The sequence below is a fragment of the Dothidotthia symphoricarpi genome (genome assembly GCF_010015815.1).
Source record: "Dothidotthia symphoricarpi CBS 119687 unplaced genomic scaffold P153scaffold_15, whole genome shotgun sequence".
NCBI lineage: Eukaryota > Fungi > Ascomycota > Dothideomycetes > Pleosporales > Dothidotthiaceae > Dothidotthia > Dothidotthia symphoricarpi.
The window spans coordinates 1,017,720-1,031,434 of NW_022985022.1; the positions used below are offsets into that span (position 1 = coordinate 1,017,720).

The following is a 13,715-nucleotide window of genomic DNA, read 5'->3' on the forward strand; positions in this document are numbered from 1 at the left end:
TCGCAACGCGAGTTTGCGGGGGAAAAACCGGGCAGGCAAGGAATCATGATTGGTGGTTCGTTGCAGTTTCCGCCAATCGCCGAGCCGCCCCCCAGATTCTCGAGAGTGAACGTGGGGAAATGTTCCGGTCGTGCATTAGGGCCGATGGGAAGCTTGACGTAGCACAAGCATTTAGGGGAAATGCTTGGCATTGCAGTATTTACCCCTTCCATCTCTTCCAAGCCCGAACGAACCCGTCGTTATTGCTGGCTTGCTCGCCGTCTACAGCATGGCCACCCCAACCAACACGACCGAGATCCACGAGTGGCACCATGCTCGGCCGTCCATGCGCGCACATGAATGGGAATACACATCGGGCCAGCTTCTGCACCAAGTCTTCACACTGGCCAAGACTGAGTTCGTCATTGAACATGATCGCCGAGCGACAGGCGCGCGAATTGACCAAGTCGACAAGCCCCTGTGGACATGTCGCCAATCTCCTGACCCATGTTGATGGGTCATCGTCAGTGCTGAATGGGACCAGGGCAGGCAGATGCAGAGTCTCGGCATAAGTCCAGACTGTGGAGCGTAAAAACGACACCAAGACCTGGGCATCTGCTCGGCAGCGTTGGGCAATTCCAGGCGGCAGCGTCGTCACGGACAACACATATTGGCTCTTTGTCGAAGTCTCGAGCGTCTCAGTTGGACGTGTCGTTCCGAGAATGTCAAATAAAATACCCCAGGCTGCAAACCTTGCGGCGTGCGTTGTAAAGTGTGTTCGTTCTTGTGAGGAGATGGTGAATTGTACTGGCTTGTCGAGACTGGTGAAGGCGACACGAGATGTATGACCAAGCTTCGACTGGTACCCCGATTGAGGATAGTCTTTTGCTGAAGGTGTACAGAGCTCTTTTAGGAGACACTCAACTTGGATGCGTTCGTCAGCTGCATGCTGGTCAATCAAGACCAGTAGGTCAGCCGTCGCATCTGTTGAACTCCGCATCTTGATGAAGATGAACTTTTTGTCTAGCTGCGTGAGAACCTCCGCACCCTGTAGCCCTTCTCTCGATAGTCTGCTGGATCCCGTTGCTGAAGCTTCGTTGAATGCTTTCTCGACGTCGATACGTGAGCAGTGGGAATGTCCTTGGTTATGTTCTGGCTCTTGCAGGGACACTTGCTGAATACGTCTTTCACTCGGCTTGAACACTGGGTTGTCCCACGATCGCAGCAGGCCATTCAACCATGGAGTCTTCTTTGTTTCTGCTGTAGCGGGCTTTGCTGTAAGCCGCAGTGATTGGGGCATGACTTGAGGTGCAGCTGCAAACATTGAAGCGCCGGAGTGGGTATTGGGCCTCGATTGTGCCTGTGGCATCACACAGCCTGTCCGAGCATTCAGTGCATGCGTCTTTTTGGTTGACGGATCTGTCCATAAGATCGTCTCCTCGGAGGCATCATTCACAGTATCTACTGTCTTGAAAGGCGCTTTAAGAGCTGACCCAGCACTCAAGGAGCCTGGAAGTAGTGGCTCTTGATGGAATTTTGCGAAGCTCTGAACAGGTTCCAGTCCAGCCTCACTATTGGTCACCGTCTGCGGACGATCTTTGAGGACAGACTTGTGCTGGACGGACACATTATTGAAGAAGTCGGATTTGCCACTTTTGATGCGCGACCATTCCGCAAACGCTCGACGTTGGGCCTTCTCCGGTGGATTGTCCATTGCCACCAGTGCCGACCGCTTTCTCTTGCGAGAATCTCCTCCTACGGAACTGGAGTCTGGTGTGCTTGGTTTGGTATAGCCTCGGTTCATCACTGGATTTGGTGGCAATGTCTGGCTTCCAGGAGTTACTCCACTCTCACCTCCATTCGACTCACCCAAAGACGATGCAGTAGCAAACCGACTTTGCTTTGTGCGTGGCTTCCTTGGACGGAGATGGTGTACCGACAGCCACTGCGTCACCATGGCGCTCAAAACACCTATGACAGCTTGGAGGTTGGTTTCACCATTCATGAGCCGCTCCTCGGAGAGCTTTGACTTCCTCACGTCTTTGAGTGTAATGCGCAAGTGAAACATGGGGTACCTATCAACGCCTTTCCGTGCCTTGAGTTGCCGGTTAGTGTAGTCGTCGTTCTTGAAGCGCTTGTCAGACCGCCGTCGAATCTTCTCCAACTCGTCGACGTCAGCGTCGTCCTCGACAGTGCCAAAGCTGGAGAGAGCGAACAAGTGATTTATCTCATCATAAAGCTGGTTGTGTCCTGCATCAGGAGACAAAGGTTGGATGCCGAGCGAGATGAACTGCGTGTGCTTGCTAGGGGCTGGGTCACGAGAGAAGGCGCCTTGGATGGAAACAGTAGACGTCGAGGCTGACACGGGCACCCATAGGGCCCAGTCATGGATGGATATGTACTCGGCTTGAGTTAGAAGATTGAGCAATGAAGACAGGTGCGCAGAGCGAGACTTTGTTTGGTCTGGAGGCTGAGTGTTGGATGTGTTGAAATTGAAGAGCAGCCTGTTATTCTCGTCTCGAACTCGCAAGTTCACCAGGCCCTGCCAAGCGAGCAGAAGACCAACGACTTCTCTCTTCAAACTGTCCCAGAGCCGATCACTCTCTGCCTTTTGCTGCAGCACCACCGACCGCTGCTTGACGCGCACAGGCATGTTGCCGAACAGATTACGCACAGTCACTCGCGTGCCGTGGTTGGTGTGGACTTGGTGCGTGGACGAGGCAGGCAGCTGTCTCTCCAGCACCTGGGCATGGTGCAGTGTCATGGTGTTCTGCGAGCGATGCTGGACATGGCGCGAGGTGATGGTCAGGAGGGACATGGCGGCGAGAGAGGCGAGGAAGGTGCCATTGCGGCCGAGGAGAGGCTCGTGGGCGTCGTGCTTGGATGTGCCTGCGAGGGTTGGTATGCATTGGCATGTGACCGGGTGGTGGACGTACAGTAGAGCTTCCCCAGGCCTCCCGCGTCACTGAAGTCGCGGGGGGAGATGCCCAGGCCATCGTCGTCGACGGTGCAGCCTCCGCGCGCAAAGTCGACGGTTGCCTCGATCTTGGCCGCCCGGGCGTCGAGGGCGTTCTTCAGCAGCTCGAGCACGACGCCCGAGAGCGACACGATGGCCGTGGATGACTTGATCTGGGCGACGACGTCTGGCGGCAGGGGCAGGATGCGTCTCTGCTCGTCGACGGCCGTGTCGTTGCTGGGGCTGGCCATGACGTGGTGAAGCTGTTATCCGCCGCCGGCGTCGAGAAAGGCCGCCATGATTCCGAGACGGGCTTGTTCTCACTCTCCGCGACGATCCCAAGCATGCACGACGCACGTTCTGGCGGCAGGCAGGCGCAGGCACAGGCGCGTCATGCTTGGCGGCTCCCCGGACAGCGCAGAACAAAGGGTCCAGCCAACCGGGGAATTGAGCGCTCGACGAACAACCCACGCCGTCCCGTCCGTCTCGTGTCCGCACCACTGCCCAACGCGACGTGCCCTCCGCTTGCGCCGACCTCTCCTATACCACACCCACGCCCACACCCACATCCATCACCCATTGCCTGCATCCCGCGTGAGACGGCACCCAACCCAACGTCGCCTGCGCCAGCCACCCTGTCCATTCCATCCCCAGCACGTCCCTGTCCCTCGACGGCAGCGTCCCTTCCACACGACGCCCCCAGTGCAGCCTGAAGCCGTGCCATTGCGCATTCCCGCCCACCCACTCGCACCAACATGGCCACCGAGACGACATCGCGGACGCTTGGTACGTCCCGGCACAGCCACTCCCCCCATCTGCGCATGTCCCCGTTCCCACCCACTCTCTCCCCCATCTGCGCATGCCCATCCACACCCTTCACTGCACCCGCTAATGCGTACCTCGCCAGACCGCCACACGCGCAAGCGCCCCTTTGCCGGCTGGATGAAGCGCCTCGCCAACCTCAAGCCCTCGTCGTCCGACTCGCCCAGCGGCTCCGGCAAGAAGAGCAGCAGCGCCCTCGAGGCCAAGGCGAAGAAGGCCGCCGCGAAGAACTACCCCTACCCCGAGTCGGCCTACGCGACCAACAGCACCCCCGCCCGCCACTCCGTCTCCACCACCAACACGCCGCACTCGCACGAGAGCCTCACCTCGGCCGAGGGGTGCCGCACCGAGCAGAACCGCGCAAAGTCGACAGCCCCCACAGTCGCGACCGTCCCCGAGACCGTCCACTCGATGCGCTCCAAGGCCGACACGGGCAGCAACTTTGTCGGCGGCAACAGCACCTTCTCGTCGCCCAACGCCTCGGAGCACTCGCTCACCACCACCCTGACCACTATCCAGTCCACGGCCCCGTCGAATATCCTCGCCGCCGCCCAGCCCCAGCCCACCCCGTCAACAGCACCACCCGTGCACTTCTCCCACCAGTTCCCCACCTCACCGCCCCCCTCAGCCATCCCCCCCCACCTCGCGCCCCATCAACAACCACACTCCTACCAGGGCGCCACAGCAAACAACATCCTCACAGACAACGCCTCCATCCTAACCCTCGCCTCGTCCTCCAAGCGCCGCCGCCGCAACTCCGCAGACACAAACGCCTCGGTCCGCGCCCTAGCCCCCTCCTCCCAATACGGCGGAAGCCGCGAATCCCTCCCCCTCAGCATCCTCTCCGCAACCGCAGACGCAATCTACTCCCCCTCCACCCGCCCATCCGGCTTCCCCAACCCAGAGCGCGTAAGCCTCTACTCCGCCTCGGGCGTCACCGCCCCCGTCCTCTCCAGCGAGCGCAACAGCTACTACGCCGCTAAGCAGAACACTAATGCTGACGGCCTCAGCGTCCGCAGCGGCCTCCTCGGACACGGCCGCACAGAGAGTATCAGCAGTATGCGCGCGAATCCTACTAGTCCGCTCGCGAGCCCGAGGGATCAACTCGCCCCCGCGAAGATCAGTAGGCAGAGTCTGGATTGGACGAGGGAGGCGAGTGATGGCGAGGAGGAGGTGCTGAGTAGTGGTGTGCCGCTCGATAAGGGGAAGGCGAGGGTTGCGGCTTGATCCTTTTTTCTTGGGGGTGGGGGTGGAGAACTTGTATGATTAGGGGGGGGTGTGTAATTTTGACGCGAGAGGGAGTGAGTTTGGTTGTTTGTCAAGCCTGGAGTTAGAGTAGTTGTGCAGTGTGCAGTGTGGTTATACCCGAATGAAGATGCTTTTTTTTGTTTTTTTAGTATTACTCCTTTACAGTGTACAGTGTGCTTGGTGCATTGAATGTAAAGTGAAGTGAAGCGAAGCAAGACAGCGGAAAGTACCATGTTGCACTGCCTGTAGTAGTCTGCATATCACGTCGTCACAGCCCTCTCAACTCACTGCATAAACTGGGGATATGGGCTTGTGATGGAATGGGGAAACATATAGTTTGTAGATTCCGTCCTGTTTTAGATACTTGCGGAGACTGGAGTGTGGCGGATGGGAATGGGGATGGGGATGTGCGTCTTAACGTTGGGTTGGGTTGGGTTGAGGTTGAGGTTGAGGTGGGATTTGAGGTGGGATTGAGGCTGTGGGCAAGGCGCTCGCTCGAGTGTGCTGGTTGAGCGACGATCGGTAGACGCCATATGATATCAGCATAAGCATTGCAGAAGCCCCAGCTCTGAAAGGCACCTTCTGCACTCCGTGTGTCGAGGATGGGTATACTCGCGCCCCGACGCCGAGAAATCCAGGTGGAGTGAACAACTCCACTCAACCACTGCTCTCAAACGCCAGCCCGTTCTCCGCGCAGTCACGCTGGAAAGCGTGCAACTGCGCCGCGCCGCCCCTGTGCTCATCTTCCTCGTCGAGATACGTGTGCGCAAGGAACACCCATCGCGGCAGGCCGCCGTACTTGCCCACAGTCGCCACCAAGCGCTTCAGATGGAAGATGCTGTCCGACCTCATCTTCTTCCAATCCGTCATACTCACATGGCGAACGGTGCCGCGCCTCCGGTAGATTTCTTCAGCGCGTTTAGTCAATGCTATATCTCCAGTGTTGAAGGGGAATATCTCGCTGAATAGGGTGATAAGGTTGATCGTGACGAAGTGGGGGGTCAGCGATGAAGGAGGGTGCTGGGCTCAGGTACTGCAGAGTAGGGATACGGTGTCGGTTAGAGTGGTGAGGAATACCCCCGGGTCTTCCCACCTCAGCTGCTTCTCTAGGATCTGGATGTGGACGAATTTGAACTTTGTGACTGACATCCACATTTCCACTATGCGCTGATCGTGCTGCATGGAGGTCGATAGCTGAAGAAGGCTTGGTGAACGATAGCCGGCTAGGTACGGTGTGATTGAATCGTTCGCGTTGATGAGGATGGAGCTTTGATTGAAGAGCACCCACGACGCCTCCTCTTTGATCGCATTCGACACCTGTAGGATGTTGAATCTGCCAGTTCGCGGAATGGTTCCAAGACCGTGTTTCTTGCAAGCGTCCTGCTCCCGCTTGGTTGTGCCAAGTCCGCAGCAATTCCTGACTGTAACTGGAAGGTCGATATCAAATGCATGACCATAGATCGCTTGACGTATCTCTTTTGGCAGCACCTCCAGCGTACCATAGCCATCTTCTCCTGCGACTTACGGTGTTAGACTCGTCGGCTCGCGTATTGGAGGAACTCGTACTGCACCTGCCTACTTACGACGGTTCCCAGGAGTTCTTGGGCTCTTCGGGCTCTTCGGGCTCTGTGGACTGTAAGAATGGTGCGGCGGACCAATTCGCAGCTTCTTGGGCGACCTTAACACCATCAACCTGCTGCTCTTCTCATGCTTGGGATTATACTAACATCTCTGCTACCGGAGAACGGGCTCTCTTAGGAATGCGCGAGGCAGAGCGTCCATCTGTACCCCGGAGTGTCTCAGAAGCTACCCCGAAACCACCAACGACCTTCGCATGCTGCGGTCGAAGAAGGAGCGTCTCATAGTCGGGCACTGGACTTGGAGATCTCGAGAATACTGAGAATACGGACACGTCGGATAGAGTGGGCGAACTGGCTCGAGACATGCGTCTAGAAGCGCCTGTGGTGTTGCAGTTAGTCATCTTGCTTTTGGCGAAGGCGGTAAGCTGATTGAGGGATCACGAAGGAGGACTGGAGTTGAGACCAAAGAAGTTAGAGAGGGATGGAAAATGGCATGATTCCGGCCCTCACTACCACTTTCGTTCAACATGATGTCCTGGATCAAACTTCACCTCGAGTTTTCGCTGCCCCTACCAATTAAGTGACATTGTCTCGTGTAGATTTTGCTTGGCTCTCTCGTCTCGAGTTCGTGACTATCTTAACCATCGCATGTAGTCGTGGAGATAAAAGGCAATGAGAAAGGCGTGATGAGACGATCAAGCGATGTGCGTCGGAGACGGTAGACGCGCGTGGTATTCAGCCAGAGACATGGATTAAGATACCTGAGAAGAGGTGGCTGTTCGTGGAGTGGTGAAGGGAAGTAACCCCATCACCCATTACTGGTTTACCTGTGTGCATAGCGCTATCCCCGCCCTGCATACGACACCATGTGTGAATGCCAGACTAAACCTAGCTTGAGCCCCGGTCTCAGGTCTGACTCCGCCTTGGTTCTAAGTGTAAGGTGTGGATGCGTAAAAGTGGAAATGGACAAAGATGCGTCGCGGTTGTGCAATCAAGTGAGGTCATGCCAAGAGCATGTCGCGCTACGTCGCGTCTGTCTCTCATGACCGTCTCATCTCCACTTCCCGCAATTCATACGTTCAGCAGATGTATGACATAGCGGACGCGTTCAGATATGTAACAGCCACATCGGGCAGCACTGCATAACTCATCTCGATCAAAGACAAGCAAGTTATTGTCGCTCGGAGATGAGCGCAAATATACTTTGTGCACAACCATCACACGACATCCATACGCAGTCGACATTGGTGATCACTTGAACACAGCACCTTGGTTCGTAGAGGAGAGCAGCATTGAGGAGTGTTTGTGTCAAATGCCTTGCATGTTGTCAGTCAACACTGTGTCCCAGAATGATCTCGACTTGATTGTCGAGGATTCTTGCTCGATGGGACTAATCCATTTATCAGACGCCCTTGTACTGTTGGAACTGACCCATTCCACGGTGAACATTGTGCGCAGCTCTGCTTCGGCGGAAAGCACCGGCCTCTCGCGGACTGACTCGGCACTCAACCCGCAAAGCGCCACCAAGATCAACCCTTCAGCTGTATGGAAACAGTCAGGTTTGCATATCTTGCGCCCTACATTCTTCTGGCATTCTTCCACACAAGCCGACAGTAAGTTTGACCCTGTAGCCTGCTCTAACCACGAATCCAGCGGCTTCGTCGTAGACGATATGGCATGGATCTGATACTTTCGGAATTGGGTGTAGGGAATGTAGTCCACAAGTTCGTCTCCAGGGATGAACTGATAGCGAGTGACCGTCATCAAGCCACGAATCAACCCAGGGATTGTTTCATCAAGTCGTTGCACGTCTGCAGTTTCAAGGAAACGCTCGCGAGATTCAGCACACTCCCATATGATAAGAATCATGGCCCAGTGCCCCTCAGGGTCGACTTCCAGTTTGCGCCCTGGGTACGTCAGCAAGAGACATATACACTGATGTTGATAACTATCATACCTATTTTGAGGCATAGACAGCCGGCTTGCTTGGCAAACTGTGGTGCGACTATGGCATCTAACGTTGGTAGGGAGGCCTCGAATGGAATGGCGAGGGGGAGCTCGACAAGCACAGCCTCTGCTGGCGACGCCATGAGATCGTGTTTCTTAGCTACTGCTGTACAGCCTGGGAAGTTACAAGAAAGTGGATATCCTGTCCCAGCACAACGAAAGACGTAGGGACATATACAACGTTTAGCTAAGGGGTGTGGACACCACGGTGATTTGGCTAGCGCAGTGAAGAATCTTGAGGCTAGTATATGTCTGGTGAGCTTGTTCGGATCGATATGCCAGACATGGTCGATGTTCGGTCAAACATTCCAGCCAGCTCAACGATTCCTCCTCTACTTGCAGTAAACCATGTGCTTCTTGTGGAGCAATGCCTTGCAACTGGGTGGTGTGGACAGTCACACTATCCTTTGCCCATCTCGCCATCCATCACACTTGCCAAGTAACCGAGTTTCTACTTGTGCCCTGCACGAGCAACATACTGTTTTGGTCTTCCGCGGAAGCATCGTCGAGCAGAGATGGGATTTTTAGGCCCCACGTGTTCCAGCTAACCAGACTCGAGCTTAGTCGGGTCAGCCATACAGACTGTCCGAGGAGGCTGCTCCTCTTACGCTAATCCGTACAACGTTACAGATCCTAGGCGAACACAGGGATACGTACCATTCTGGTATGACGCCATTAATACAATTGCCTCTCGGCACTTAATCAAAACGGGCTGGTGTTTGGATATCCATCAGAGATCGAAAGGCCCGGCGAAGGTACATGAACGGGTACAAGGTATACATGCTGTGTTGCTCTTGGCAGCATAAAGTTTCTTGATACTGGTGTCTGACTTTGGTAGATCTCAAGATTCGATTGACTATCACTACCTAAATTGCTTCTTGCTTCGAGCTAGATAGGTGTCAGACGCTGTCAGATGCGCGGCGTATCCGCGAAGGCTTCCCAAAAGGATAGGCGACATCAAGCCTTGCGTGTCGCTTAGCTATGCATGTTCTTCTGATGAATCGGAGCCGTCCCTGTCTAGTCACCAAGCAGGATGTGTTCACAGGATACCCACTTCCCTCACCAACCGTAGATTGACGCATGCACTCTTGAACAGGGTTCATTCGCGTACTAGGTCTTTTTATGTTGGAGCATAGATTGTGCTACCTCACTCAATGCCCTGGAAGTCATTCACCGGAAATAGAGGGATTGAATCATCGCCTTGACAGGCCGAGAAGGTGGACGAATAAGGTTCAAGGTGAGACATCGTTGTTTATACTGCATAAGGCTGGTTCACTATGTGACTATTACTTTCCTTCATAAAGATATGAAGTGGATAAATTGTGGATCCGATCGACTTAACCCATCGACACGCATCAAACCAACCTTGCCTACAATGTATTGGCTTATGTTTCTTTTTTTGAATTACCGCTTCGCCATCTCTTCCACCGGTATTCAACGCCCTGTACGTTACACTATTTAGAGCACGTCATATCGCACCAATTGTTGCGGAGAGTAAGCTCAGAGGTTGGAAGGTTGAAGTATAGGAGATCAGATCAACACCGACATACCGGCGGTATATGATTGGCGGATAGTGCACCCGAAGCTTTAGAGGGTAATTTCTCAGTCAGTCAGTCGGAATACCCGAACTAAGGACTTCGAAACTCAACCGTATCGGACCATACGATAGTCACAGGACACTTTATATTAAATTTATAACAACAGGTATAAAACCATATCTCAGTCTTTCAAGTAGAGCTAGCAATGTCTTTATTTGATGTTGGGTGGTGTTGAACGGCTTTCGAGGACATTTGTTCCGCAGTATTTCGACCGAGCGAGAGGTGAAGTATATCTTTGTGAAATTGCGCGATAGTTCTGTATACTGTACGGCGGAGTGAGTTGCGAGCATTATAATTGGCTCATGAAGACCTGCATTGTTATTCGTGGTTTTAAGTCATTGCACCAGTACGAGCTTGCTTGAGCGGACGATTTGTCGGTGGAATTGCTACACACCACCTTATATGCAACTACATACCAATTTCGATTCGAAGTTACTGAAACATAGCTGTTGGAGAGTCATGGCTGAGATCTCGATATGTAGAGGAATGAAGAAGAGTGTGGATTTTATGAGCTGTGGGGCATCTTGTTGGTGTTCAAGATGCTTAGCTAATTTGTGGCACGAATCCGTTCTTCCCGATTTCCTCGCGACATGGAAACACAAACAACTCAGCACCTGAACATCACGGCCGCTATGTATCCAAGGCGGCTCCCTCGACAACGATGGGAAAGGCGCCGTCTTGGAAAAGGATACGACTGCATCAAATCTCGATAGCGACCTTCTCCTCGGCCTCATACCCAGAATAAATCCGTCTGCAATTTCATGGCTCGAAAGCGAGTGTGTACGGCGCAACCATGAGCGATGTTCGTCTCTATGACACCAGAAGAGTCAACAACGATCACCCAGTGTGGACGATGCTCAGGGCATTTCATGGACAGACGGAGGTGCAGTACGCCAACTACTCGGAGTGGGATGGAAAACTCATAGCTCAGATCTACGATTTTTGGCGCCGGGTCCCACGTTCCAGGTCTCTTGCCCGTACACATCCTGACTTCAAAAACCCAGCACATAGATATTACAGTGTGAGTGAAGAGTGGATCAAGAACGAGAAGACATGGGCGCAGAACTTTTTACCGGTGCCAAGGGCGAGCATCTCATTCCCAGAGCAGACTTCATTCGGCTCCGTCATATGGTACGAAGAACTCTCTGAGCAGAAGTGCGGAGTCAAGTTGAGGAATGTCTTGGTGGTTGGCCTCGGGTCGCTTCACGACATGACAGATGGTCAGTGGTTGCACAGTATCCGTCGGCACCGTATGGTTTGGGAGATTGTACAGATGATGAGGAAAAGCAGTTACAGCGAGGAAACAAAGTAAGTCGTAGACCGAGACAACTCGAGTCAATCAGAACACACACGCAGACGCTGATAGACAAAGCAGGACCTGGGCTACTATCCATGTCACATTCGAAGATTCATACTACACAGACGCAGACAAGGCCTACCTCAACGGGCATTTCAATACCTCGGGAAGAATCTCCGCAACGGTTTCTAGCAACGGGTCGGGCTGGCAGGCCACTATGACCGATGACTGTCTGTTCATCACCTTCAGGCCAGATGAGCCGTACAGAGAGATTATGGCTGACCTCGTCAACGCGCCAGAGGGGGCAAAGAGGCCTCGAGCGGTGATATGTAGGCCTGCCACAGAGCAACGTAATCGAGATACAACCAATACGCGCGTTGTGGAGTGGCTTGCTGGGTATTGGCTGGTAGCACAGCCGACGGTCGAGGACGACGACGTGTTTGGGAGAACAGTGCTCCACGTGAGGAGGTGATGTAGTACACGACAGAGCATTTCGCTCTGAGCGCTGATCTCATGGATGGTCGAAGTCTGGCCAGCATGTTCCTGGCGCTAGTGGCGGTGGCGTTGTGGTCGTCAGTCGTCAGCCAACAATGGCACGACGGTTCGACGTCGACCCACTTTTCCCGTTCAGACGCCAAGCTCAGGGTCAAGTTCACTCACAAAATCCACGTCCCACCTCCAGAGCTCTCCTCACACTCCACACCGCAATTCCTCCGATTGCCAAGATGCGGTCCTCAGTCTCTACTGCTACCGTCCCGCCGCGGAAGCCCGCAAACAGGAGCTTCACCGTCAAGGCGGGGAAGCAGGAGGTGTTGAAGAGCGACAATGAACACGACCACTTTTTCTGGACGTACACAGAGGAGCCGCACAGGACACGGCGAATGGCCATTATCAAGGCACATCCAGAGGTATGTATCGTCTGATGTGTTATCTATGCATCACAGCTGACAATTGCGCAGGTAACAAAGCTCTGCGGTCCCGAGCCCCTCACCAAATACGTCGTCGTCTTCGTCGTGTCTATCCAGATACTCTGCGCATACCTCCTTCGTAACACGCCCTTCTTATCATGGCCGTTCTTCCTCACCGCATACGTCGTTGGCGCCACGGCGAACCAGAATTTGTTCCTTGCTATACACGAGATCTCGCACAATCTGGCCTTCAGGTCCCCGCTGGCAAACAGGGTGTTTGCTGTGTTTGCCAATCTGCCTATTGGCATCCCATACAGTGCTTCATTCAGGGTGTGTAGCCTGCCGTCCCTGGACACAGTCACGAAGCTAACGTGTGGCAGCCCTACCATCTTACCCATCACAAGTCGCTCGGCGTCGAAGGGCTCGACACGGACCTGCCCACCGCCTTTGAGGCTTTCTTCCTCGACTCGGTCGCTGGCAAGGCTTTCTTCGCCACCTGCCAGATCCTCTTCTACGCCCTCCGCCCCATGTTCATCTACAACCTGCCACTCACGAGGATCCATCTCTTCAACGTTGTCGTACAGCTCGCCTTCGACTACGCGCTCGTGCAGTTCGCAAGCGGCAAGGCGCTCGCATACCTCATCTTGAGCAGCTTCCTCGCTGGGTCGCTACACCCCTGCGCCGGCCACTTCATCGCCGAGCACTACGTTTTCGAGAAGCCCATCAAAGATGCGACAAACCCTGCGAACCAGATCGCCGTTCCTGAGACTTACTCGTACTACGGAATCCTCAACTTTTTTACGTACAACGTCGGCCTGCACAACGAGCACCACGACTTCCCCGCCGTGCCGTGGACACGCCTGCCTGCGTTGAACCGTATTGCACACGAGTTTTACGATGAGTTGCCGCAGCACAAGAGCTGGGTGTGGGTCATCTGGCAATTTGTATGGGACAAGGATATCAGCTTGTGGTGCAGGGTCAAGAGAGAGGGAGGAGGACGGAAGGTTGGCGCCGGTAGTGGGTGGAATGAGGAAGAGTTGGGCGCGAACGAGAAGAAGGGCCCAATTCCTGGTGTGCTATAAAATTGCATGTTATGATTGCACATGCGGCGCTTGGCGGTGTATTGACATTTTTAATGATAGACACTATGAATCCATGTGTTGGTTTATCATTCAGTATTGGTTTACTATACTTTCGAACTAACAGCATTGATGCACCCGAGGAGAGCAAGTGATGCAGCCAGTTCCGTCATGTGGGTCTGTTGCAAGCACAGTGAACACAAGTCAGCTAAACGATACTCATTGACATCGGCGGTATGCG

The 13,715-nt window shown here is 54.2% G+C and overlaps 4 protein-coding genes across 4 annotated transcripts; 2 read left to right on the forward strand and 2 right to left on the reverse strand.

Moving 5' to 3' along the window:
- Positions 1-199: 199 nt before the first annotated feature.
- Positions 200-3,186, reverse strand: P153DRAFT_295598 (uncharacterized protein; the record flags this gene model as incomplete). Its single annotated transcript, XM_033664041.1, has 2 exons — positions 200-2,868; positions 2,916-3,186. The coding sequence occupies 2 exons, from the start codon at positions 3,184-3,186 to the stop codon at positions 200-202; spliced, it is 2,940 nt and encodes a 979-aa protein (XP_033521831.1).
- A 182-nt stretch (positions 3,187-3,368) lies between these two features.
- Positions 3,369-5,007, forward strand: P153DRAFT_345141 (uncharacterized protein). The gene is made up of 2 exons (XM_033666081.1): positions 3,369-3,721; positions 3,843-5,007. The coding sequence occupies exons 1-2, from the start codon at positions 3,691-3,693 to the stop codon at positions 4,982-4,984; spliced, it is 1,173 nt and encodes a 390-aa protein (XP_033521832.1). The 5' UTR covers positions 3,369-3,690; the 3' UTR covers positions 4,985-5,007.
- Positions 5,008-5,662: 655 nt separating this feature from the next.
- Positions 5,663-6,986, reverse strand: P153DRAFT_387983 (uncharacterized protein; the record flags this gene model as incomplete). The annotated part of the gene is made up of 4 exons (XM_033670706.1): positions 5,663-6,025; positions 6,083-6,525; positions 6,589-6,683; positions 6,733-6,986. 4 exons carry the CDS (start codon positions 6,984-6,986, stop codon positions 5,663-5,665), a joined length of 1,155 nt encoding a protein of 384 aa, XP_033521833.1.
- Positions 6,987-10,796: 3,810 nt separating this feature from the next.
- On the forward strand, positions 10,797-13,477 carry P153DRAFT_398777 (uncharacterized protein; the record flags this gene model as incomplete). Its single annotated transcript, XM_033671671.1, has 5 exons — positions 10,797-11,498; positions 11,566-11,947; positions 12,015-12,395; positions 12,447-12,725; positions 12,776-13,477. Exons 1-5 carry the CDS (start codon positions 10,984-10,986, stop codon positions 13,475-13,477), a joined length of 2,259 nt encoding a protein of 752 aa, XP_033521834.1. The 5' UTR covers positions 10,797-10,983.
- Between the last annotated feature and the right edge of the window lie 238 nt (positions 13,478-13,715).